Raw genomic sequence first — 27,274 nt, 5'->3', positions numbered from 1 at the left:
GAGTTACATGTGTGTACCGATTTTCATGCATGTACGTGAATCATAGCTGAAAGCGCACACCGCGGAACGTGTAAAGGTGGCGCTATCGAGCCGTTTTGCCACACCCATCTCTGAAACCCATATCAGACATCCATTTTCGCCAGGTTTGATGTGTGTGCAAAGTTTCATGAGTTTTCGGGTATGTTTAGGCCCTCAAAAATGCGATTCATTCCGGAGAAGAAGAATAATAATAATTAAAGCTGCAAGCAGCGATGAACGGGCCCTCGCACACGGGCTCATCGCCGACCGGTGGCTTTAGGAACACAGCAAATGGTGGGTAGTATGCTTTTAATACAGTAAAAATAGGAGAAATATGTCAAAGTCACTTAAATGTGCCAAATTTCCTGCTGCCAGCTGGTGGCGCTATGCCTATAACTGATTATTGGCATGTAGATGTGTTCAGGCCACCACTTTCATCAAACATATGAAGTTTGGTGCAGATTGACCTTGGTATGTTTGAGTTAGTGAAAGATATGATATATCCTGCTGCCAACAGGTGGCACTATGATAATATCTGAATATTGGCCTTTAGGTGTCTTCAGGCCAGGACTCTTACCAAACCTGTGAAGTTTGAGGCAGATCGGACATTTTATGGCTGAGTTATAACAACTTCTATGTCCATGGCGAAACATCAAACTTTGTCACGCCGCCACAGACACGCCCTTTAACTAAAACTCAAGATCTTCACAATTTAACATCTCTAAGGCCTCTAGATCTTACTGACCAAATATAATGTTGATATCAATAAATTTCTAGGAGGAGTTTGATACAAGTCATTTCCTGTTGCCAACAGGTGGCGCTGTGATTATAATAGAATATTGGCCTTCAGATGTGTTCAGGCCAGGACTCTTATCGAATATGTGAAGTTTGAGGCAAATCGGACATTTTATGGCTGAGTTATAACAAGTTTTATATCCATGGCGAGACCTCGAAATTTGTCAGGCCGCCACGGACACGCCCTTTACCGAAAACTCAAGATCTTCACAATTTAACATCTCTAAGGCCTTTATATTAGACTGACCGATTTTGGTGTTGATCTGTATAAATCTCTAGGAGGAGTTGGTGGTAGAGTACAGCATGACACTTCCTGTTGCCAGCAGGTGGCGCTATGACTATAACTGAATATGGATATGTAGATGTCATCAGGTCAGGAGTGTTATCACACATGTGAAGTTTGGGACAGATCGGACATTTTATGCCTAAGTTATAGCAACTTCCTTTTTCATGGCGAAACATCGAAATTTGCGAGGCCGCCACGGACACGCCCTCTGATGAAAACTCTAGATCTTCACAATTTAACGTCACAAAGGGCTTTAGATTAGACTCACCAAATTTGCTGTTGATCGGAGTAAATCTCTAGGAGGAGTTCGTTCAAGTACGACGCTTGAAAATGGCAAAAATGACACAAATTTTGCTAAGAAAATTAATAATAACCGACTTCCTGTTGGGTTTCGGATTTTGTCCCAGGAGGCTTTTTTGTAGGTATTGGTGAGATACATGTGTGTACCGATTTTCATGCATGTACGTGAATCATAGCTGAAAGCGCACACCGCGGAACGTGTAAAGGTGGCGCTATCGAGCCGTTTTGCCACACCCATCTCTGAAACCCATATCAGACATCCATTTTCGCCAGGTTTGATGTGTGTGCAAAGTTTCATGAGTTTTCGGGTATGTTTAGGCCCTCAAAAATGCGATTCATTCCGGAGAAGAAGAATAATAATAATAATAATTAAAGCTGCAAGCAGCGATGAACGGGCCCTCGCACACGGGCTCACCGCCGACCGGTGGCTTTAGGAACACAGCAAACGGTGGGCAGTATGCTTTTAATACAGTAAATGTAGGAAAAATAGATCAAAGTCACTTAAATGTGCCAAACTTCCTGCTGCCAGCTGGTGGCGCTATGCCTATAACTGATTATTGGCATGTAGATGTGTTCAGGCCAGCACTTTGATCAAACATATGAAGTTTGGTGCAGATTGACCTTGGTATGTGTGAGTTAGTGCAAGATATGATATATCCTGCTGCCAATAGGTGGCGCTATAATAATATCTGTATATTGGCCTTTAGATGTCTTCAGGCCAGGACTTTTACCAAACATGTGAAGTTTGAGGCAGATCGGACATTTTATGGCTGAGTTATAACAACTTTTATGTCCATGGCGAAACATCAAACTTTGTCAGGCCGCCATGGACACGCCCTTTAACGAAAACTCAAGATCTTCACAATTTAACATCTCTAAGGCCTCGAGATCAGACTGACCAAATATAATGTTGATATCATTAAATCTCTAGGAGGAGTTTGGTACAAGTCATTTCCTATTGCCAACAGGTGGCGCTGTGATTATAATAGAATATAGGCCTTCAGATTGGTTCAGGCCAGGACTCTTATCGAACATGTGAAGTTTGAGGCAAATCGGACATTTTATGGCTGAGTTATAACAAGTTTTATATCCATGGCGAGACCACGAAATTTGCCAGGTCGCCACGGACACACCCTTCAACGAAAACTCAAGATCTTCGCAATTTAACATCATTAAGGCCTTTATATTAGACTGACAGATTTTGGTGTTGATCTGATTAAATCTTTTGGAGGAGTTTGTTGCAGAGTACAGCATGACACTTCCTGGTGCCAGCAGGTGGCGCTATGAGTAAAACTGAATATGGGCATGTAGATGTCATCAGGTCAGGAGTGTTATCACACATGTGAAGTTTGGGGCAGATCGGGCATTTTATGCCTGAGTTATAGCAACTTCCTTTTTCATGGCGAAGCATCGAAATTTGCCAGGCCGCCACGGACACGCCCTCCGATGAAAACTCTAGATCTTCGCAATTTAACGTCACAAAGGGCTTTAGATTAGACTCACCAAATTTGCCGTTGATCCGAATAAATCTCTAGGAGGAGTTCGTTCAAGTATGACGCCTGAAAATGGCAAAAATTACACAAATTTTGCTAAGAAAATTAAAAATAACCGACTTCCTGTTGGGTGTCAAATTTTGCTCCAAGAGGCTTTTTTGTAGGTATTGGTGAGCTAGATGTGTGTACCGATTTTCGTGCATGTACGTGAATCACAACTGAAAGCGCACACCGCGGAACGTGTAAAGGTGGCGCTATCGAGCCATTTTGCCACACCCACTTCTGCAACCCATATCAGACGTAAATTTTCACCAGGTCTGATGTGTGTGCGAAGTTTCATGAGTTTTCGGGTATGTCTAAGCCCTCAAAAATGCGATTCATTTTGGAGAAGAATAATAATAATAATAATAATAATAAACGAAGCAGATCCAATAGGGTCCTCACACCATCGGTGCTCGGGCCCTAATAAACGAAGCAGATCCAATAGGGTCCTCACACCATCGGTGCTCGGGCCCTAATTAAAGCTGCAAGCAGCGATGAACGGGCCCTCGCACACGGGCTCACCGCCGACCGGTGGCTTTAGGAACACAGCAAATGGTGGGTAGTATGCTTTTAATACAGTAAAAATAGGAGAAATATGTCAAAGTCACTTAAATGTGCCAAATTTCCTGCTGCCAGCTGGTGGCGCTATGCCTATAACTGATTATTGGCATGTAGATGTGTTCAGGCCACCACTTTCATCAAACATATGAAGTTTGGTGCAGATTGACCTTGGTATGTTTGAGTTAGTGAAAGATATGATATATCCTGCTGCCAACAGGTGGCGCTATGATAATATCTGAATATTGGCCTTTAGGTGTCTTCAGGCCAGGACTCTTACCAAACTTGTGAAGTTTGAGGCAGATCGGACATTTTATGCCTGAGTTATAACAACTTCTATGTCCATGGCAAAACATCAAACTTTGTCACGCCGCCACGGACACGCCCTTTAACGAAAACTCAAGATCTTTGCAATTTAACATCTCTAAGGCCTCTAGATCAGACTGACCAAATATAATGTTGATATCATTAAATCTCTAGGAGGAGTTTGATACAAGTCATTTCCTGTTGCCAACAGGTGGCGCTGTGATTATAATAGAATATTGGCCTTCAGATGTGTTCAGGCCAGGACTCTTATCGAATATGTGAAGTTTGAGGCAAATCGGACATTTTATGGCTGAGTTATAACAAGTTTTATATCCATGGCGAGACCTCGAAATTTGTCAGGCCGCCACGGACACGCCCTTTACCGAAAACTCAAGATCTTCACAATTTAACATCACTAAGGCCTTTATATTAGACTGACCTATTTTGGTGTTGATCTGTATAAATCTCTAGGAGGAGTTGGTTGTAGAGTACAGCGTGACACTTCCTCTTGCCAGCAGGTGGCGCTATGACTATAACTGAATATGGATATGTAGATGTCATCAGGTCAGGAGTGTTATCACACATGTGAAGTTTGGGACAGATCGGACATTTTATGCCTAAGTTATAGCAACTTCCTTTTTCATGGCGAAACATCGAAATTTGCGAGGCCGCCACGGACACGCCCTTCGATGAAAACTCTAGATCTTCACAATTTAACGTCACAAAGGGCTTTAGATTAGACTCACCAAATTTGCTGTTGATCGGAGTAAATCTCTAGGAGGAGTTCGTTCAAGTACCACGCCTGAAAATGGCAAAAATGACACAAATTTTGCTAAAAAAATTTATAATAACCGACTTCCTGTTGGGTTTCGGATTTTGTCCCAGGAGGCTTTTTTGTAGGTATTGGTGAGCTACATGTGTGTACCGATTTCCATGCATGTACGTGAATCACAGCTGAAAGCGCACACCGCGGAACGTGTAAAGGTGGCGCTATCGAGCCGTTTTGCCACACCCATCTCTGAAACCCATATCAGACGTCCATTTTCGCCAGGTTTGATGTGTGTGCAAAGTTTCATGAGTTTTCGGGTATGTTTAGGCCCTCAAAAATGCGATTCATTCCGGAGAAGAAGAATAATAATAATAATTAAAGCTGCAAGCAGCGATGAACGGGCCCTCGCACCCGGGCTCACCGCCGACCGGTGGCTTTAGGAAAACAGCAAATGGTGGGTAGTATGCTTTTAATACAGTAAAAATAGGAGAAATATGTCAAAGTCACTTAAATGTGCCAAATTTCCTACTGCCAGCTGGTGGCGCTATGCATATAACTGATTATTGGCATGTAGATGTGTTCAGGCCACCACTTTCATCAAACATATGAAGTTTGGTGCAGATTGACCTTGGTATGTTTGAGTTAGTGAAAGATATGATATATCCTGCTGCCAACAGGTGGCGCTATGATAATATCTGAATATTGGCCTTTAGGTGTCTTCAGGCCAGGACTCTTACCAAACCTGTGAAGTTTGAGGCAGATCGGACATTTTATGGCTGAGTTATAACAACTTCTATGTCCATGGCGAAACATCAAACTTTGTCAGGCCGCCACAGACACGCCCTTTAACGAAAACTCAAGATCTTCGCAATTTAACATCTTTAAGGCCTCTAGATCAGAAAGACCAAATATAATGTTAATATAATTAAATCTCTAGGAGGAGTTTGGTACAAGTCATTTCCTGTTGCCAACAGGTGGCGCTGTGATTATAATAGAATGTTGGCCTTGAGATGTGTTCAGGCCAGGACTCTTATCGAATATGTGAAGTTTGAGGCAAATCGGACATTTTATGGCTGAGTTATAACAAGTTTTATATCCATGGCGAGACCTCGAAATTTGTCAGGCCGCCACGGACACGCCCTTTACCGAAAACTCAAGATCTTTACAATTTAACATCGCTAAGGCCTTTATATTAGACTGACCGATTTTGGAGTTGATCTGTATAAATCTCTAGGACGAGTTCGTTGTAGAGTACAGCATGACACTTCCTGTTGCCTGCAGGTGGCGCTATGACTATAACTGAATATGGGCATGTAGATGTCTTCAGGTCAGGAGTGTTATCACACATGTGAAGTTTGGGACAGATCTGACATTTTATGCCTAAGTTATAGCAACTTCCTTTTTCATGGCGAAACATCAAAATTTGCGAGGCCGCCACGGACACGCCCTCCGATGAAAACTCTAGATTTTCACAATTTAACGTCACAAAGGGCTTTAGATTAGACTCACCAAATTTGGTGTTTATCGGAATAAATCTCTAGGAGGAGTTCGTTCAAGTATGACGCCTGAAAATGGCAAAAATTACACAAATTTTGCTGAGAAAATTAATAATAACCGACTTCCTGTTGGGTTTCGGATTTTATCTCAAGAGGCTTTTTTGTAGGTATTGGTGTGTTACATGTGTGTACCGATTTTTGTGCATGTACGATAATCACAGCTGAATGCGCACACCGCGGAACGTGTAAAGGTGGCGCTATTGAGCCATTTTGCCACACCCACTTCTGCAACCCATATCAGACGTCCATTTTCGCCAGGTTTGATGTGTGTGCAAAGTTTCGTTAGTTTTCGGGTATGTTTAGGCCCTCAAAAATGCGATTCATTCCGGATAAGAAGAATAATAATAATAATAATAATAATAATAAACGAAGCAGATCCAATAGGGTCCTCACACCATCGGTGCTCGGGCCCTAATAATAAACGGAGCAGATTCAATAGGGTCCTCACACCATCGGTGCTCGGGCCCTAATTAAAGCTGCAAGCAGCGATGAACGGGCCCTCGCACACGGGCTCACCGCCGACCGGTGGCTTTAGGAAAACAGCAAACGGTGGGCAGTATGCTTTTAATACAGTAATTATGGAAGAAATATGTCATAAGTCACTTAAATGTGCCAAATTTCCAGCTGCCAGCTGGTGGCGCTATGCCTATCACTGATTATTGGCATGTAGATGTGTTCAGGCCAGCACTATTATCAAACATATGAAGTTTGGTGCAGATTGATTTTGGTATGTTTGAGTTAGTGAAAGATATGATATATATTGCTGCCAACAGGTGGCGCTATGATAATATCTGAATATTGGCCTTTAGGGGTCTTCAAGCCAGGACTCTTACCAAACCTGTGAAGTTTGAGGCAGATCGGACATTTTATGGCTGAGTTATGACAACTTCTATATCCATGGCGAAACATCAAATTTTGTCAGGCCGCCACAGACACGCCCTTTAACCAAAACTCAAGATCTTCACAATTTAACATCTCTAAGGCCTCTAGATCAGACTGACCAAATTTAATGTTGATATCATTTAATCTGTAGGAGGAGTTTGCTACAAGTCATTTCCTGTTACCAACAGGTGGCGCTGTGATTATAACAGAATATTGGCTTTCAGATGTTTTCAGGCCAGGACTTTAATCGAACATGTGAAGTTTGAGGCAAATCGGACATTTTATGGCTGAGTTATAACAAGTTTTATATCCGTGGCGAGACCTCGAAATTTGTGAGGCCGCCACATACACGCCCTTCAACGAAAACTCAAGATCTTCACAATTTAACATCACTAAAGCCTTTATATTAGACTGACTGATTTTGGTGTTGATCTGTATAAATCTCTAGGAGGAGTTGGTTGTAGAGTACAGCATGTCACTTCCTGTTGCCTGCAGGTGGCGCTATGACTATAACTGAATATGGGCATGTAGATGTCATCAGGTCAGGAGTGTTATCACACATGTGAAGTTTGGGGCCGATCGGACATTTTATGCCTGAGTTATAGCAACTTCCTTTTTCATGGCGAAACATCGAAATTTGCCAGGCCGCCACGGACACGCCCTCCGATGAAAACTCTAGATCTTCGCAATTTAACGTCACAAAGGGCTTTAGATTAGACTCACCAAATTTGGCGTTGATCCGTATAAATCTCTAGGAGGAGTTCGTTCAAGTATGACGCCTGAAAATGGCAAAAATGACACAAATTTTGCTGAGAAAATTAATAATAACTGACTTCCTGTTGGGTTTCGGATTTTATCCCAAGAGGCTTTTTTGTAGGTATTGGTGAGTTACATGTGTGTACCGATTTTCGTGCATGTATGTGAATCACAGCTGAAAGCGCACACCGCGGAACGTGTAAAGGTGGCGCTATCGAGCCATTTTGCCACACCCATCTCTGAAACCCATATCAGACGTACATTTTCGCCAGGTTTGATGTGTGTGCAAAGTTTCATGAGTTTTCGGGTATGTTTAGGGCCTCAAAAATGCGATTCATTCCGGAGAAGAAGAATAATAATTAAAGCTGCGAGCAGCGATGAACGGGCCCTCGCACCCGGGCTCACCGCCGACCGGTGGCTTCAGGAAAACAGCAATCGGTGGGCAGTATGCTTTTAATACAGTAAATATAGAAAAAATATGTCATAAGTCATTTAAATGTGCCAAAATTGCTGCTGCCAGCTGGTGGCGCTATGCCTATAACTGATTATTGACATGTAGATGTGTTCAGGCCAGCACTATTATCAAACATATGAAGTTTGGTGCAGATTGACCTTGGTGTGTTTGAGTTAGTGAAATATATGAGATATCCTGCTGCCAACAGGTGGCACTATGATAATATCTGAATATTGGTCTTTAGGTGTCTTCAGGCCAGGACTCTTACCAAACCTGTGAATTTTGTGGCAGATCAGACATTTTCAGGCTAAGTTATAACCACTTCTATGTCTATGCAGAAACATCAAACTTTGTCAGGCCACCACGGACATGCCCTTTAATGAAAACTCAAGATCTTCACAATTTAACATCTCTAAGGCCTCAAGATCAGACTGACCAAATATAATGTTGATTTAATTAAATGCAATCAATGCAAGGACTTCAGATAGATGCCAACTGTGAACCAGTATGCTACAAATAAGAACATGTAATTCATGATGATAGCAAAATGTTATTATTGCTTCCTTTATATCCACCACTTCTGCTTAAATGTCATTGTTACCTATCTGTACAATTTTTGTATAATATATTTTTGTATAAAATCAATTGTTGTCATAACTAAGAATCAATAAGGAAGACGGTGCCCAGTTGGCACATGCATTCACAGTAACCATCTGCTAGTTTGGATTTTAAGTTTACAGAATTGAAAGGGTTACACTTTAAAATCAACACACAGACACATACACACAAAATATAAAATGTTGCCATCCAGTTTCATTTGTTAAAATTAACTATATCAGTTAACATGACCAATAAATAAATAGCATTTATTAATGTTAATTAATATTAAGCTAAAAAAAGTATTCATATAAAGTTTATGTACTGTGAATTAACATGAACATGAACACAGTTCATGTGGGTGTACAGCAATACACAATAAAGTGCTCTATAAACGCTTCATTCTTTCAAAATATCTTTAAAAATCAAGTTGAGTATTTTAACGGGGTGATACATATATATAACTGATCTTAAAATTATGGTTTTCAGATGTTTTGAAGAGATAACAGTAACGTTTGTTTTGTTGTCAAAGTTTGTCTTAATTTTTTATTATTATGATTTTATATTCAATAAATAACACTATGTAAATATTGTCTATCAATGAAGATAAATTGATCATGCTAAAAAGTTGTATTTTTTAAAATCTTTTGCTATGTGACTGAATAGGACAAGTTCATGGTACAGTTAAGTAAAAAATAAATAAAAAACAACAACTGCAAAAAATGAACAATGAAAGACTTAGTGACCCTTTATATTTTCTCAAAATATCAGACTCTCAAAGATCAGACATATTTATGTAATTACACTACATACAGTATGTGCATTTTGTTCAAAGATGGTCTGTAGGATGGCTCTCTACTCTGTCACCCTCTCTGCCTCTCACCCCTCCCCCCTGCAATAATGAGCTTCTCTGTGCCTGACTGAACGCACACACATACTGTAGAGACATTCACCAGAGTGACAGCAGGTTTCTGAGTTCTTTTTTAAATTTTCTTTAATTCATAGAAGCTTGTATACATTTTTTATTTCCAGCACTTGCTCAGAATGATTAGATCTCTGTGTGAAAAAAGTTTTAAAGAGTTTGGATGCTGCACTTTAAAGATATAAAAATATTTTTTACTATATCTTTAAAAAATCACCACGTCCACACCGTTCAAGATATCCAAAATCCGGTCGCAATTTAACATCTTCAGAATATTCTCTTCATGTTAAAAAAGTTTGGTGTGAACAGCTGGTTGTTCTTAGAAGTAGTGTGCATTTGTTTACAGCCTGATTTTTCCAAAAATCCACATTCAAATCAAAATAGCCGGCTTCCTGTTGGTCTCAGCTAATGAGTTTGATTTAGAAAGTTGTCCAAATTGATGAGATTAATATATGTACAGAGTTTAGTGACTGTAGGAAAAACTAACCCCCCAACTTTTGTCAAAAGATGGCGCTATAGAGTGCCTGCTCCACACCCATTTATGACCTTTTGCCAGTGTCTAACTATCATAAATATTGATGTGTGTGTTGAGTTTCATGAAATTCTAAGCATGTTAACTGCCTCGAAAAGACAGGAATCTAATTTTAAAGTTTGACATGTTGCCATGGCAACAGCATTCGATTTATCATCGACCCCTTTACATATTCTTATCGGCCGTGTTTTGACATGATTTTGATGAAGTTTAAAGAAAATCGAGTAAAATTAAGAGGCTGATATCAAAGCATTTTGAAAATGACACACTTCCTGCTGCCAGTTGGTGGCGCTATAACTTTGACTCATAATAGTCACATTTATGGAATCGGCATCATACAACGAACAAACTGGTGAAGTTTCATCAGAATCAGGCAATGTGGTCAACAGTTATTAGACACTTCCTGTTTCTCATTTCTCGCCATAACTTTGTCGCCTTGCCACGGCCAAACCGTTCGAGATATCAAAAATCTCCTCGCAATTTAGCGTCCCCAATGTCTTGAGATCATGCTGACCCAGTTTGGTGACAATCCCATGGAATTCCTGGGAGGAGTACGTTAAATTCCAGAGCATGCGCTTTTTAAACAGCCCTAAATATCTCACTTCCTGTTGCGTGGAGCCCATGACATAGAGTACAAAAGTTGTTTGGCTCAGTGAGATCTATATGTGTACCGAGTTTCATATCAATACATGCAAGTATGTGTGCGCAGTACATCAAGTTTTCAAACTGTGTTCCAGGGGGCGCTGTAGAGGCCCTGAACCACGCCCGGGTCCCAGCCTCTTTGGCGTCCTGATGGCCGCAGATTCCGACGTGTGTGCAAATTTTCAAGAGTTTTTGAGTATGTTAAGGCCCCCAAAAGTGCCCGGAAGGTTGAAAAAAAGAAAAAAAAAAAATAAAAAATTAAAGCTGCGAGCAGCGATGAACGGGCCCTCGCACCTGGGCTCACCGCCGAACGGTGGCTTCAGGAAATCAGCAAACAGTGGGCAGTATGCTTTTAATACAGTAAATATAGAAAAAAGTCATTAGTCATTTAAATGTGCCAAACTTGCCGCTGCCAGATGGTGGCGCTATGCTTGTAACTAATTATTGGCATGTAGATGTGTTCAGGCCAGCACTATTATCAAACATATGAAGTTTGGTGCAGATTGACCTTGGTATGTTTGAGTTAGTGAAAGATATGATATATCCTGCTGCTAACAAGTAAGAACAAGATTCATGATAACAAAATGTTATTATTGCTTGCTTTACGTCCACCACTTCTGCTGAAATGTCATCGTTACCTATCTGTACAATTTTTGTGTGGATATTGCTTTGCTGGTGACTCCTGTTATAAGACATCACTCTTAAACGCTACATTACTAAGAATCAATAATGAAGACGGTGCCCACTTGGCACATGCATTCAAAGTAACCCTCTGCTAGTTTGGATTTAAAGTTTACAGAATTGAAAGGGTTAGACTTTAAAATCAACACACAGACACATACACACAAAATATAAAATGTTGCCATTCAGTTTTATTTGTTAGCATTAACTATATTAGTTAACATGACCAATAAATAAATAGCATTTATTAATGTTAATTAATATTAAGCTAAAAAAAAGTATTCATATATAGTTTATGTACTGTGAATTAGCATGAACATGAACACAGTTCATGTGGGTGTACAGCAATACACAATAAAGTGCTCTATAAACTCTTCATTCTTTCAAAATATCTTTAAAAATCAAGTTGAGTATTTTAACGGGGTGATATATATATTTATAACTGATCTTAAAATTATGGTTTTCAGATGTTTTGAAGAGATAACAGTAAAGTTTGTTTTGTTGTCAAAGTTTGTCTTAATTTTTTATTATTATGATTTTATATTCAATAAATAACACTATGTAAATATTGTCTATCAATGAAGATAAATTGATCATGCTAAAAAGTTGTATTTTTTAAAATCTTTTGCTATGTGACTGAATAGGACAAGTTCATGGTACAGTTAAGTAAAAAATAAATAAAAAACAACAACTGCAAAAAATGAACAATGAAAGACTTAGTGACCCTTTATATTTTCTCAAAATATCAGACTCTCAAAGATCAGACATATTTATGTAATTACACTACATACAGTATGTGCATTTTGTTCAAAGATGGTCTGTAGGATGGCTCTCTACTCTGTCACCCTCTCTGCCTCTCACCCCTCCCCCCTGCAATAATGAGCTTCTCTGTGCCTGACTGAACGCACACACATACTGTAGAGACATTCACCAGAGTGACAGCAGGTTTCTGAGTTCTTTTTTAAATTTTCTTTAATTCATAGAAGCTTGTATACATTTTTTATTTCCAGCACTTGCTCAGAATGATTAGATCTCTGTGTGAAAAAAGTTTTAAAGAGTTTGGATGCTGCACTTTAAAGATATAAAAATATTTTTTACTATATCTTTAAAAAATCACCACGTCCACACCGTTCAAGATATCCAAAATCCGGTCGCAATTTAACATCTTCAGAATATTCTCTTCATGTTAAAAAAGTTTGGTGTGAACAGCTGGTTGTTCTTAGAAGTAGTGTGCATTTGTTTACAGCCTGATTTTTCCAAAAATCCACATTCAAATCAAAATAGCCGGCTTCCTGTTGGTCTCAGCTAATGAGTTTGATTTAGAAAGTTGTCCAAATTGATGAGATTAATATATGTACAGAGTTTAGTGACTGTAGGAAAAACTAACCCCCCAACTTTTGTCAAAAGATGGCGCTATAGAGTGCCTGCTCCACGCCCATTTATGACCTTTTGCCAGTGTCTAACTATCATAAATATTGATGTGTGTGTTGAGTTTCATGAAATTCTAAGCATGTTATCTGCCTCGAAAAGACAGGAATCTAATTTTAAAGTTTGACATGTTGCCATGGCAACAGCATTCGATTTATCATCGACCCCTTTACATATTCTTATCGGCCGTGTTTTGACATGATTTTGATGAAGTTTAAAGAAAATCGAGTAAAATTAAGAGGCTGATATCAAAGCATTTTGAAAATGACACACTTCCTGCTGCCAGTTGGTGGCGCTATAACTTTGACTCATAATAGTCACATTTATGGAATCGGCATCATACAACGAACAAACTGGTGAAGTTTCATCAGAATCAGGCAATGTGGTCAACAGTTATTAGACACTTCCTGTTTCTCATTTCTCGCCATAACTTTGTCGCCTTGCCACGGCCAAACCGTTCGAGATATCAAAAATCTCCTCGCAATTTAGCGTCCCCAATGTCTTGAGATCATGCTGACCGAGTTTGGTGACAATCCCATGGAATTCCTGGGAGGAGTACGTTAAATTCCAGAGCATGCGCTTTTTAAACAGCCCTAAATATCTCACTTCCTGTCAGGTGGAGCCTATGACATAGAGTACAAAAGTTGTTTGGCTCAGTGAGATCTATATGTGTACCGAGTTTCATATCAATACATGCAAGTATGTGTGCGCAGTACATCAAGTTTTCAAACTGTGTTCCAGGGGGCGCTGTAGAGGCCCTGAACCACGCCCGGGTCCCAGCCTCTGTGGCGTCCTGATGGCCGCAGATTCCGACGTATGTGCAAATTTTCAAGAGTTTTTGAGTATGTTAAGGCCCCCAAAAGTGCCCGGAAGGTTGAAAAAAAGAAAAAAAAAAAAAAAAAAAAAAAAAAAAAAATAATAACCCTTAGAAGAACAATAGGGCCTTCGCCCTTTTGGGCTCGGGCCCTAAAAAATAATAACCCTTAGAAGAACAATAGGGCCTTCGCCCTTTTGGGCTCGGGCCCTAATAAGAAACGGAGCAGATCCAATAGGGTCCTCACACCATCGGTGCTCGGGCCCTAATAATAATAAACGAAGCAGATCCAATAGGGTCCTCACACCATCGGTGCTCGGGCCCTAATTAAAGCTGCGAGCAGCGATGAACGGGCCCTCGCACCCGGGCTCACCGCCGACCGGTGGCTTCAGGAAAACAGCAAACGGGGGGCAGTATGCTTTTAATACAGTAAATGTAGGAAAAATATGTCAAAGTCACTTAAATGTGCCAAACTTGCCGCTGCCAGCTGGTGGCGCTATGCCTATAACTGATTATTGGCATGTAGATGTGTTCAGGCCAGCACTATTATCAAACATATGAAGTTTGGTGCAGATTGACCTTGGTATGTTTGAGTTAGTGAAATATATGAGATATCCTGCTGCCAACAGGTGGCGCTATGATAATATCTGAATATTGGTCTTTAGGTGTCTTCAGGCCAGGACTCTTACCAAACCTGTGAATTTTGTGGCAGATCAGACATTTTCAGGCTAAGTTATAACCACTTCTATGTCTATGCAGAAACATCAAACTTTGTCAGGCCACCACGGACATGCCCTTTAATGAAAACTCAAGATCTTCACAATTTAACATCTCTAAGGCCTCAAGATCAGACTGACCAAATATAATGTTGATTTAACTAAATGCAATCAATGCAAGGACTTCAGATAAATGCCAACTGTGAACCAGTATGCTACAAATTGCCTATTTTCTGATGATGATGATAAGAACATGATTCATGATGATAGCAAAATGTTATTATTGCTTGCTTTACGTCCACCACTTCTGCTTAAATGTCATTGTTACCTATCTGTACAATTTTTGTGTGGATATTGCTTTGCTGGTGACTCCTGTTATAAGACATCACTCTTAAGTGCTACATAACTAAGAATCAATAAGGAAGACGGTGCCCAGTTGGCACATGCATTCACAGTAACCATCTGCTAGTTTTGATTTTAAGTTTACAGAATTGAAAGGGTTACACTTTAAAATCAACACACAGACACATACACACAAAATATAAAATGTTGCCATCCAGTTTCATTTGTTAAAATTAACTATATTAGTTAACATGACCAATAAATAAATAGCATTTATTAATGTTAATTAATATTAAGCTAAAAAAAGTATTCATATAAAGTTTATGTACTGTGAATTAACATGAACATGAACACAGTTCATGTGGGTGTACAGCAATACACAATAAAGTGCTCTATAAACGCTTCATTCTTTCAAAATATCTTTAAAAATCAAGTTGAGTATTTTAACGGGGTGATATATATATATATATATATATATAACTGATCTTAAAATTATGGTTTTCAGATGTTTTGAAGAGATAACAGTAACGTTTGTTTTGTTGTCAAAGTCTGTCTTAATTTTTTATTATTATTATTTTATATTCAATAAATAACACTATGTAAATATTGTCTATCAATGAAGATAAATTGATCATGCTAAAAAGTTGTATTTTTAAATCTTTTGCTATGTGACTGAATAGGACAAGTTCATGGTACAGTTAAGTAAAAAATAAATAAAAAACAACAACTGCAAAATACGAACAATGAAAATATCAGACTCTCAAAGATCAGACATATTTATGTAATTACAATACATATGTGCATTTTTTGTTCAAAGATGGTCTGTAGAATGGCTCTCTACTCTGTCACCCTCTCTGCCTCTCACCCCTCCCCCCTGCAATAATGAGCTTCTCTGTGCCTGACTGAACGCACACACATACTGTAGAGACATTCACCAGAGTGACAGCAGGTTTCTGAGTTATTTTTTTAATTTTCTTTAATTCATTGAAGCTTGTATAAAATTTATATTTCCAGCACTTGCTCAGAATGATTAGATCTCTGTGTGAAAAAAGTTTTAAAGAGTTTGGATGCTGCACTTTAAAGATATAAAAAATTAGGGTTATGTTTTTTACTACATCTTTAAAAAATCACCACGTCAACACCGTTCGAGATATCCAAAATCCGCTCGCAATTTAACATCTTCAGAATCTTCTCTTCATGTTAAAAAAGTTTGGTGTGAACAGCTGGTTGTTCTTAGGAGTAGTGTGAATTTGTTTACAGCCTGATTTTTCAAAAAATCCACCTTCAAATCAAAATAGCCGGCTTTCTGTTGGTCTTAGCTAATGAGTTTGATTTAGAAAGTTGTCCAGATTGATGAGAGCAATATAAGTACAGAGTTTGGTGACTGTAGGAAAAACTAACCCCCCAACTTTTGTCAAAAGATGGCGCTATAGAGTGCCTGCTCCACGCCCATTTATGACCTTTTGCCAGTGTCTAACTATAATTAATATTGATGTGTGTGTTGAGTTTCATGAAATTCTAAGCATGTTATCTGCCTCGAAAAGACAGGAATGTAATTTTAAAGTTTGACACGTTGCCATGGCAACAGCATTTGATTTATCATCGACCCCTTTACATATTCTTTATCGGCCGTGTTTTGACATGATTTTGATGAAGTTTAAAGAAAATCGAGTAAAATTAAGAGGCTGATTTCAAAGCATTTTGAAAATGACACGTTTCCTGCTGCCAGTTGGTGGCGCTATAACTTTGACTCATAATAGTCACATTTATGGAATCGGCATCATACAAGGAACAAACTGGTGAAGTTCCATCAGAATCAGGCAATGTGTGCAACAGTTATTAGACACTTCCTGTTTCTCATTTCTCGCCATAACTTTGTCGCCTTGCCACGGCCAAACCGTTCGAGATATCAAAAATCTCCTCGCAATTTAGCGTCCCCAATGTCTTGAGATCATGCTGACCGAGTTTGGTGACAATCCCATGGAATTCCTGGGAGGAGTACGTTAAATTCCAGAGCATGCGCTTTTTAAACAGCCCTAAATATCTCACTTCCTGTTGCGTGGAGCCCATGACATAGAGTACAAAAGTTGTTCAGCTCGATGAGTTCTATATGTGTACCGAGTTTCATATCAATACGTGCAAGTATGTGTGCGCAGTACATCAAGTTTTCAAACTGTGTTCCAGGGGGCGCTGTAGAGGCCCTGAACCACACCCAGGTCCCAGCCTCTGTGGCGTCCGGACGACGGCAGATTCCAACGTGTGTGCAAATTTTCAAGAGTTTTTGAGTATGTTAAGGCCCCCAAAAGTGCCCCAATGGTTGAAAAAAAATAAAAATAAAAAAAAAAAAAAAAACAAATAAGAATCCTTAGAAGAACAATAGGGCCTTCGCCCTTTTGGGCTCGGGCCCTAATAATAAACGGAGCAATTCCAATAGGGTCCTCGCACTGTAGTGCTCGGGCCCTAATAAACAAAATAAATTAGCATATTGTGCAATTATTTCAGTTTCAAACACAAAATGCAGCCATCACGATTCAATCAAACAGGTAATGCCTCTTGACTTAAATGTGCTTAGCTGACTAAAACGCTTATCTTGTTTCATGACACAACTGGTGATTTTAAGCGTGAGAGAAACATGAAACCCAGCTGTTTTTCCTATAGAACTTGTATTTTCCCAACTCTTTCCCATTCCAGAAACCCTCTAATACTCAGTAATTGTAAGCCTGACAAGAGGTGTGTCTTCTACTCATGACTACAGGCACTAATTATGTGTCATCCTGCCTCTAGCTCTATATACCAAACAGTCCTTTGTGTCACACGTACGCAGACCCTTCAATGCACACCATCCCTTTCACATAGTGCGCTTTATAGTGTGCATATCACACATATTTGGCTTTCCAAATAAAACACAAATCATCACTAATCACAACAAGGTCTTTAGCCGCAAGCTTTTCCAGGATTGTCACGTTCAACCTAATTTATACATGATTATCTGTGCTTCACCAGATTTAATCCTACCCTGTTGAAATATGTTCTTAGGGTCATTCTAACCCACACTAACTCCCTTTTAAGTTCTTTGAAGTACTAAAAACTCATTTTAATCTTTTCTTTGCAGTCAAAGGTAGCACAGCATGTAATAAGCTGCACACACAGACAGTTCACCTACCATGGAAAGAAAAAGCCTAATTAAATGCTACATATCTAAATATATCCTTCTCTGGTCTAAGGGTTCACAATTAATCACCCAAGGCAATTTCATATGCACTGACACCTAAAATCAGAGGACATTATATCACTCATGAATTCAAATGATTAGTGCTGTATTATTCTTCACTTTATATGGCTAAATGTGTTCATGAATAATTCTAAACGCATAATCAAATTGGCACATTTTCTTCTAAAATGAATGACATTTTTTTAAAGGACTTACCATTGTCCTCCACGGTGAAACTAAAGGCGTCACTGGTGGCATTGCTCTTGTTCTTCAGGATATAGCAGATCTTAAGATCATCTATGTCAGCTAAGGACACACAAAGACAAAATTGTAACTGCACAATGCAATTTATTATTCATTCAGAGGAAAATATGTTTATGAAAATCTTTGTTTTTTATGATGATCTGCAAACCCTAGAGTGAAACGCTCAAATCTCAAATTGCTCTATAAGCCGCTCAATTTACAAATATCTCCATTATAATTCAAAGAGCATGCTTGTTTTCACAAAAACTTCTTTGGATAAAAGGCTTTTTAGGTTTTAATAAATCCAGGTGAGAATTTTCACAAACGCAGCAGGGAGTGAGTCACAAAACAATCAGCAAAGCAGGTGACAAGCTGTTACTTAATGACAGGTGAGAACAAGAATGTTAAACACAGACTGAGATTCTTCTACATCTGGTCTGCCCCATCTCTCAAATTAGACCCCTTAACCACATCTGCACTGATACACAGTGCTTAGGTTACGGTGTACCATGATCAACCTGGCTCTCTCTTCTCTTTGCTCTGACCCACTTCTTTAAATTATTGATATCAGAGGAAGAAGCCTCATAAAAATGTAAACCTGTGATTCTTTATGCATGGATGAAACCGCTTTTCATATTGAAAATAAAATGTCTTCTTTCATCGCCAGGACACACTCTCGTCGTGAAATATTTAGTAAATGCCAAAGAGCAAGCGGTAGCAGAATATGGGGAAAGGGCAAAGTAAATAAAGAGAAGTGATTGTCCCTTCTGCTTCACTGCTCATACTGATGAGGTCAAGTCAGGTTTGCCAGGTCTCTCCCTCTCACACTTCTGCCTCTTCCAATGTCTGGGGCACATTTCAGACTAAGTAAGCCTGACATGGATTTTGCATCTTCTCACTTAAGGCTCTCATGTTTGAAGGAGTGCATTTATGCTTAAGAAGCCATGAACCGGTGCTGATTAATACACTAACTTCTTATTCTGGCTGATAGGTACTATAGGGATGGGCAAAAAGATATATTTTTAAAGTCGAAAAGCCAGGCTAGTTTATCTTTGTGTTTAAATGTTTTTTTTTTTTTTGCTTATTTGCATAGAGTTTAATAGTTTAGGATGAAAAAAAAAACACACAGTTTCTTACAATTATATATGACGGATCTACCTTGTGGAATCTGCAAAATGTTAATTATTTTATCAAAATAAGAGGGATCATATTAAATACACCTTATTTTTTATTTAGTACTGACCTGAATAAGATATTTCACTATAAAGAGGTTTACATAAAGTCTGCAAAAGAAAATAGTTGAATTTATACAAATAACCCTGTTCAAAAGTACTATAAAGTGTTATATGAATGATCCACAGCTGTTTTTTTGATTTAGTGTTGTTTTTGAGTCCCTTTTTTGTCCTGAACAGTTAAACTGCCTGCTGATCTTCAGAAAAATTCATCAGGTCCCATAGATTCTGTTTTTTTCCCTCATTTTTTTTTTATTTGAACCCTTTCTAACAATGACTGTATGATTTTGAGATCCATCTTTTCACACCGAGGACAACTGAGGGACTCATATGCAACTATTACAAAAAGTACGTAAAAACACTCACTGATGCTTCAAAAGGAAACACAATGCATTAAGAGCCGGGGGTGAAAACTTTTGAATGTAATGAGGAGGGGTACATTTTTCTTATTTTGCCTAAATATAATATTTTTTTTGTTTAGTATTGCCCTTCAGAAGCTACAGAAGACACTTACAGTACGTGTTCCTCAGAAGACAAAATAAGTTAAATTTACACTAATCTTCAAATTCAAAAAGTTTCCACCCCGGTTCTTAATGCATCGTTTTTCCTTCTGAAGCATCAGTGAGCATTTTAACCTTCTGTAATAGTTGCATATGAGTCCCTTGGTATTAAGAATCATGTATGTAAATGTTTGAATGGGGTCATTTTTATAAATACAACTTTACAACTATTATTTTCTCTTATGGACTATATGTATTTTATGTGATGTATCTTATTCAGGTCAGTAATAAATAAAAAAATAACATGCAGTTTGTATGATCCCTCTTATTTCAGATTCTGCAAGAGGTATGTAAACGTTAGACTTCAACTAAAGACTTGAAACTGTATATATTTTAAAAGACATTCATTTACATTTATTGATGGTTAAGACAAAAATGATTATAAAAAGGTATATTGAAGGATCATATTTTATCATTTTTAAAGGATTAGATTTTATTATTCTTTTAAACTTCTTAAAGATATTGCAAGGAGCATGTAAACTTCTAGACAAATTATAAAACAAAAAATCCTAACACTGAGTATGTTAGGATTTAAATAGCCAGTTAAATGTTTGGTCCCACTTTATATTAGGTGGCCTTAGCTACTAATTAATTATTTGATACAATGCACTTATTGTGTACATACATGTTTTTACTTATATTAAAAAATACCTGCATGTAATTTCATCTGTAATTAATTTCTGTAATTACACTGTTGACCCATCCCTTACACCTTAACCTTACCCATACCACCAAACCTGTCCCCAACCTTACCCGTATCCCACCTCAATAACAGCAAAAGTGTTCTATAATACAATATGAACACAATAATTATTTATCTAAACCCAAAACTCATGCTGCTAGTATAACCCAGTCAAGATGCTCAAAAACCCCACAGATTGCAAGTCTGTTTGTTATGGCTAGCGGCAGAAATATCACACCCTTCACCTTTAACTCTTTTTAAAATGCGGTTTGCTTGTAACCAGTAACTTCTTTCTCACTACAGGGACGTTAGAAGGCAAAAGTATGAGAACTTAATAATTGAAAGGAAATGTGTGAACGCTCTAGTTGTCTCATCAAGAATTTAAGCCGAAGGCTAAAAGACAGACACATCTTACAGCTTGCGCTTTCGGCAAAGGCCAAAGTGGCTGTTCTCTCATGGAACCTACATTATGTTAAGCATTAATAAGAACAGAGAACCTGTCCTGAACATAGCATTTCTTACAGAGACAATTCTTACATGCATCTCTTCAAATGATGGTTCTACAAAGCACTGCACTGCAAAGTTCTAACACGCTGAATGGAAAAAGTAACAAGATGTCACAGGAACCAATGGTAGGTGGTAAGAACATGATACATTACCTTGTGTGAAGACGTTGATTGAGTCATTCCCTCTGTCCAGGCTAATCAGGTAGCCATGCTCTGGCTGTGAGGTGATGTGAAAAACCAAAGCATCAGGGCTGCTGTCTCTATCCACTGCCTTCAGAACTTTGCTTGTGATCTGATAACCCAAGTCACCTGCGGACAAGACCTTCAACGTCGGTGCACCTTTGTTAACCACAATCTGAGGCACACCGTTGTCCACTGACACAATGGTAATCTTCATGGTCTGAGGACTCTGGGTCTCAAAAATGGTATCGGGGAAGACAAAAAAATCTGAATGGGTGCCATCAGTGACTGTAAAAGAAAAGCTGTCCTTGTCCGACTCGGTGCCATCATGTTTGTAACTGATCATATTCTCATTCAGGTCCTGCTTTGTGAACAAAGTCACCTGCCGACTATTATTGAAGAGCAATTTGCCATGAATGGGTAGTTGGGTCACTCTAAACTTGAGTAGGTGCTCAGCTGTGTCTTGGTCCTCAACGGTCAACTCAAAGGGCGTAATGAGTTTGCTTTGTCCCTCGGTCACTAGAAGGTCATGAACGGTCAGCACCGGCTTTTTATTGTCAACATCAACGATTGAAACACGAAACGTGCGGAACACAGGATTGTAGCCATCGGTCACCTCAAACTCAAAGCTGTCCATCTTGACTTCATCATCAGCGGTATGAATGTAGTAGATCTTGCTCCCAGCGAGCTGTAATTGTGTAAAAGACACAATAGGCATGCCTGGCGTATCTGTGCTTTCCAAATGCCCTCTTACTGGGGCTCTTGTGATGGTGAAGACTAAGTTCTCATCTGGGCTGTTGAGATCGCTAGTGCTAAGGAGGTTCGTTGTGAGTGTCACTTTGCCACCTTCTTTAAGAGACACCCCTTTGCTAATGACATCTGGAAACACCATGTCAATGCTACCCACGGTGATATAAAAATATCTGTCAATTAGAGGATTGATGCCATCTGTAACATCAAACTTCACAAGGTCTCGAATGCCTTCCTGTCCATTGTGAGTGTACAAAATGAGACCCTTGTTTACCTCATTTTGTGTGAAGTTCATGCCAACTGTTATGTTCTCCAGAGACCCAGCAGATCTTTTCTCCACATATCCTGGTGATTTTCTATAAAGGAAGCCTTGGCCGGGGCCGTAGCGGATGATGAAAGTAAGGGACTCATCATCCGAGTCCAGATCTGTCGCTTTAAGTACTTTATTGTTTATCTCTTTGGTCTCACCAATCTCGATTTCAAGCCCATCGTTAATAGCAAGCCTTGGCGTTTCATCATCCACAGGGATAATCATGATCATGATGGTGGCCTCAGCTGAGTGTTTCCCATCTGTAAGAAGAACGTCAAACTTGTCTTCAGTGGTTTCAGAATCATCATGTTCGTAAATGATGCTGGAGGCTTCCTTGATTTGCTCCAAAGTGAAATTTGTGATTGGGACAGAGCCACTTGTAAGCTGATTGAGGACGAAGCCATGATTTGGGGGGTTGGTGATGATAAACGTCAGCTCTTCTGCAGGAACATCAGTGTCGACTCCGTTCAACAGAGGTGTGTCAATGATTACATTCATGCCTTCCATTACAACAACCTCTCGCATAAAGATCTCCGGTTTTTCATCATTGGTGGGGATAATTATAATCGGAAAGAACTGCCTCTCAGAGAAATTCACACCATCTGAACATCTAAACGTGAACCTGTCTTCCACTGGCTCAACTCCTTTATGTATGCTTTGGACATAGTGAATATGACCATCATTTACATCTCTGATGGTGAAAGCACTTACTGCCATTCCCGACCTTGACTTTTCAGAGCCTGGTGCTGGAGAGATGTTCTCCACATATCCTGACGTGGGCTGAACAATGATGGTGCACAGAATGTCCTCAGTTAGGGTGTCTGCATCCTCAACTCTTATCTGATGCCTGCCAATTGTGTTTTTATCCCCTTCAAAGACAGAAAAGGTAGGGCCAACTGTGACCACTGGAGTTTGGTTATCTACAGGCAGAACGGTGACGTGAACACGGACTCCGTTTACTCGGTTGCCCCCTACGGTCCACTCATCAGACATGTCAGAGAGGGTCAGGTTGAAAAAGTCTTCTATCGAAGCGAGTCCAATCTCACCGCTGGTGTGAGCATACACTACCAGACCACTGATGATATCAGCTTGGGTGAATCTGCTTGAGGAAACTCCACTCACTAGAATTTCTCCGAACTTAGGGGCTTCTTCTACAATGAATGTCAACCTGAGATCATCAGTGTCCTCATCCTTTCCTTGGATGACACTTGTGGTAATTTCTGTGGCACCATTTTCTAGCACGTCCAAACGAGAGCCAAAGGTGCCTTTTGTGAGGCTAAGCGTTGGTGTCTCATCATCAATAAGCTTTACAGCTACCTTCACAGTGATCGTTAGAACATGAACACCATCATTAACATCCAATTTAAAAGAGTCACTTGTCGTTTCATCCCCGTTGTGGACATACGACACTTTTCCATCAGAGATATCCATCAAGTTGAAACTACTTCCTTTATTTAAGTCAGCAAACAAATGCTGAACATTGCCATGCTGTGGAGTTTGGCTTAGCGTGAACGAAATTTGCTTAATGTCAGTGTCAAGGTCATTTGCGTCAAGTTCGGCACTCGTGATGACATGCACCCCTCTTTCAAGGACCGTGAATCCAGTGTTTGTAATCTGTGGGGGTTTGTTGTTCACAGGCTGGAGGAAAATTGTAAAAACTCCATTAGCACTGTTTCCAGCAGTGTCCTCTACTGTGAAATGGAACTGCACCACATGAGGTGTGATGCCAAGCTCAAGGTCTGGTGGGCTGTAGGAAATCTTATGATGGTTAATTTGTGCTTGGGTAAATTCTGTTACGTCAACATCGGGGCTGTCAGTCAAAACAACAGACCCGAACTTAATAGGATTATTCTCATCGGTATCAGTTGGCATTTGAGTTATTGTGTATTTCAGGTCACGGTCTTCAGAGTCCAAGTCAGTGTAGCGGAGAACGTTCTTGTTAAAATGAGTCAGCTGGTACTCATGTACCGTCATCTGCAAAGTAGTGCCTGGGAACAGCACGGGTGGAATATCATCAATAGGTAAAATTTTAATAATAAATGAATTCTCACCAGATTGGTTGGGAGGATCGGCATCGTCTTGTACTTTAAAAACAAACTGATCTGTAACAGTTTCTGTGATGTGTGGACCAGTATGCCTATAGAAGAGCTTTTCATCTGTAATGTCTTTTTGGAGCCACTCTGTCACTACTTTCTCATACACGCCATCTTCTGCATTAAATTTCCAGGATGATGGGTCCTCGGGTGCCTCAGATTGCCTCACCACGACCTCGCCAATAGCAGAAAATGGAGGCTCGATTGTAAATTTAATGGTGGAATCTTCCGAGTCGATGTCTGCTGCACTGAGCATGAGCTGAGAGATGGGCACCATCTGATTTTTGAATAAAATCAGCCCTGTGTTTGCATTCATAATGGGCGGCTCATCATCTGTGGGTACGATTGTGATGGGGAACAAAAACTCAACGTCATTCTTGCCATCTGACATTCTGAATATTATATTATCGCTGTATGTGTCACTGCCATCATGCTGGTAAACCACAATACCGACCTCCAGATCAGCCGGTGTGAAATACTTCCTGTTGGTGCCCAGAACAGCTAAGTGACCGTGACGCAATCCATCAACCACTGTAATCCTCACAGTGTCCAGGTTGTCTTCATCACTTATTTCTAAATTGTTCTGAGTAAACAAAGACCTAGACTGGCCTTCATATAAAAGCTGGCCGGTATTCTTAGTGACTACAGGCGCTAATGTATTCATGGGCTTCACAACAATCATGAAAGCAAAAGGATCTGAAATGCCACCATCTGTGTCTATGACCTCAAACTCAATTTGAAAGATCCTCTCAGTATCCGAGTCTAAAGAGGGAGGTTTGTATGCTATTTTCAGATCTTTGAGATCTCTTTGATAAAAGGATGTGATAGGTAAATTCCTATCATCAGTACTCACAATATAGCCCTCCTCGAAGGACAAAGGAGAGGTGATGTTGAAAATCAGATCATCAGGATTGGATTCTGTATCCTCCGCAGCCAACATATCAGGAGTTAAAGCCGTCATAACAAACTGATCAACTTCCATCATCATCATAGCCACAAAACTCGGTCTGGGGGGAGTGTTTTCCTCTCCCTCTTTTATTCGAATCATCACATGGAAGAACTCCTGTTTCAGTAAATTATTTTCTTTGCTCCGCAGCTCCACAACCATGGGGATGTAATCCTTATTAGGGGACTTGTGGGTAGACGTGTGCTCATAGCGGATATTGGATTTGAGAAACAGGTCGCAGTCCATCATTTTCTCCAGTTTGCTCTCATCTACAATTTTGCCATATCTAGGAAGCGTGCTGCTGGCAGCCAGTGATGTTACCTCACATTGTTCAGAGTCTTTATCATAGGTGAAGTCTAAAACCTTCCTCCCGATTGGATTACTAGTACCACGCAGTTTATCAACAACAAGAGGCATGTTCTTAGTAACAATCTCCAGCTGTGTGAAAACAACCTCCACCTCTAGCATAAAGGGGATGATAATAGTTTCAGTCTGAGTGTCATACCTGAGTTGCAGCTTCACCCTGTCACCCGCAGGGCTCCTAGAACCGAAATGAGAGTATCTCACATCGTTAGGACCAAATTCACACGGGAACTTTTTTGGAGACACATGTCCCGGTCTCTGAGACAGCGGGTCGTTTTCCAGAACGGTGATACTGCACCTGTCTCCCGGCTGAACTTCAATGACCAAGTCGTTGATCGGATCGATGTAAACAGATCTCCCGAAAGGCACGTGTATGCCGTTGTTTGCCACTAATATCGCGTCGTCGGAGAGTTCTGGCGTGTACGCGTACGACAATCCGTGCGTTTCAACTCCTTGCGCGGAGCTACCTGTCAATGAAAGCAAGAGAATGAGAAATCTATGAAGTTCCATGCTGAACGCGCAATGTACACAGCCACAGCAGGTTCTTGGGTTGAATTGAAATATCCAAATAGAGCTCGATGGGGTTTTCCGCTCTTATGCTTTACATCCAGGAGGGGAGATGAGGCAAATACAGAAAGTTAAGAAATGCCACACGCGCGCCAGGATGCTCGCCCGGCATTCCCACAGACTCAGTGCGAGCTCAGTTTTAACTTGTGCACGGATGGCAGCAGGAGAACACGCCCACAGCCTCATTCTATTGGAGGGAGAGTTGCATTCTCACGTTCGCAGGTGATGTTCTCACAGGATTTGACTCTCTTCTTTAGTTGTGCTGTAAACCTGATAGACGCGTCTTGTAACTAATTATTCCGTATGTTCTCAGGAAAGTTATTTTTAATTTTATGAAACAAAAACAACTGAATTTAAGTTGTCAAAGTCTCTTTTTCCTGTTGGATATCCATTTTAGTTTAGTTTATTTTTCCTGCTGTCTAAAGTTAATGCATTTGAATTTAAATCTACCTACAGTCAAACCAAAAAATATTCAGACACCAGATATCATTTTTGATATGTTTTTACTAGTGGGTGCAGGACACATATAGTTATCTAAGTGAGGATAGCAAAATAAAGTCAACTACGACATATAATAACCAAAAATTATTCATACAATGGACTACCAGTATAACTGATAAAAGAGTGTTTTTCTTTATTGCGACCTTTTTTCTCCACAGACTGAACTAAATCAAGCTTGTTAATTGGTCAACAAAGTATGGAAAGTTCTTGTCATGTTCTATTACCATTTTTAAAAACTAAA

General features: G+C 39.7%; 1 protein-coding gene across 2 annotated transcripts in view; it reads right to left on the bottom strand.

Annotated features, from left to right (window-relative positions):
- The window catches only part of frem2a (FRAS1 related extracellular matrix 2a), a 105,557-nt gene extending 79,082 nt beyond the window's left edge, over positions 1-26,475 (bottom strand). For both annotated transcript variants that reach the window (XM_073829876.1, XM_073829875.1), the window contains exons 1-2: positions 21,477-26,475; positions 18,317-18,406 (exon numbers count right to left, since the gene is read on the bottom strand). In XM_073829876.1, coding sequence (XP_073685977.1) covers positions 18,317-18,406; positions 21,477-26,475 — 5,089 coding nt within the window. The remainder of the gene's footprint in view (positions 1-18,316; positions 18,407-21,476) is intronic.
- Between the last annotated feature and the right edge of the window lie 799 nt (positions 26,476-27,274).

Source organism: Garra rufa, chromosome 23, assembly GCF_049309525.1.
Source record: "Garra rufa chromosome 23, GarRuf1.0, whole genome shotgun sequence".
NCBI classification, from domain to species: Eukaryota; Metazoa; Chordata; class Actinopteri; order Cypriniformes; family Cyprinidae; genus Garra; species Garra rufa.
The sequence above is the reverse complement of the archived record's forward strand: the minus strand, read 5'-3'. Positions and strand labels throughout refer to the sequence as shown.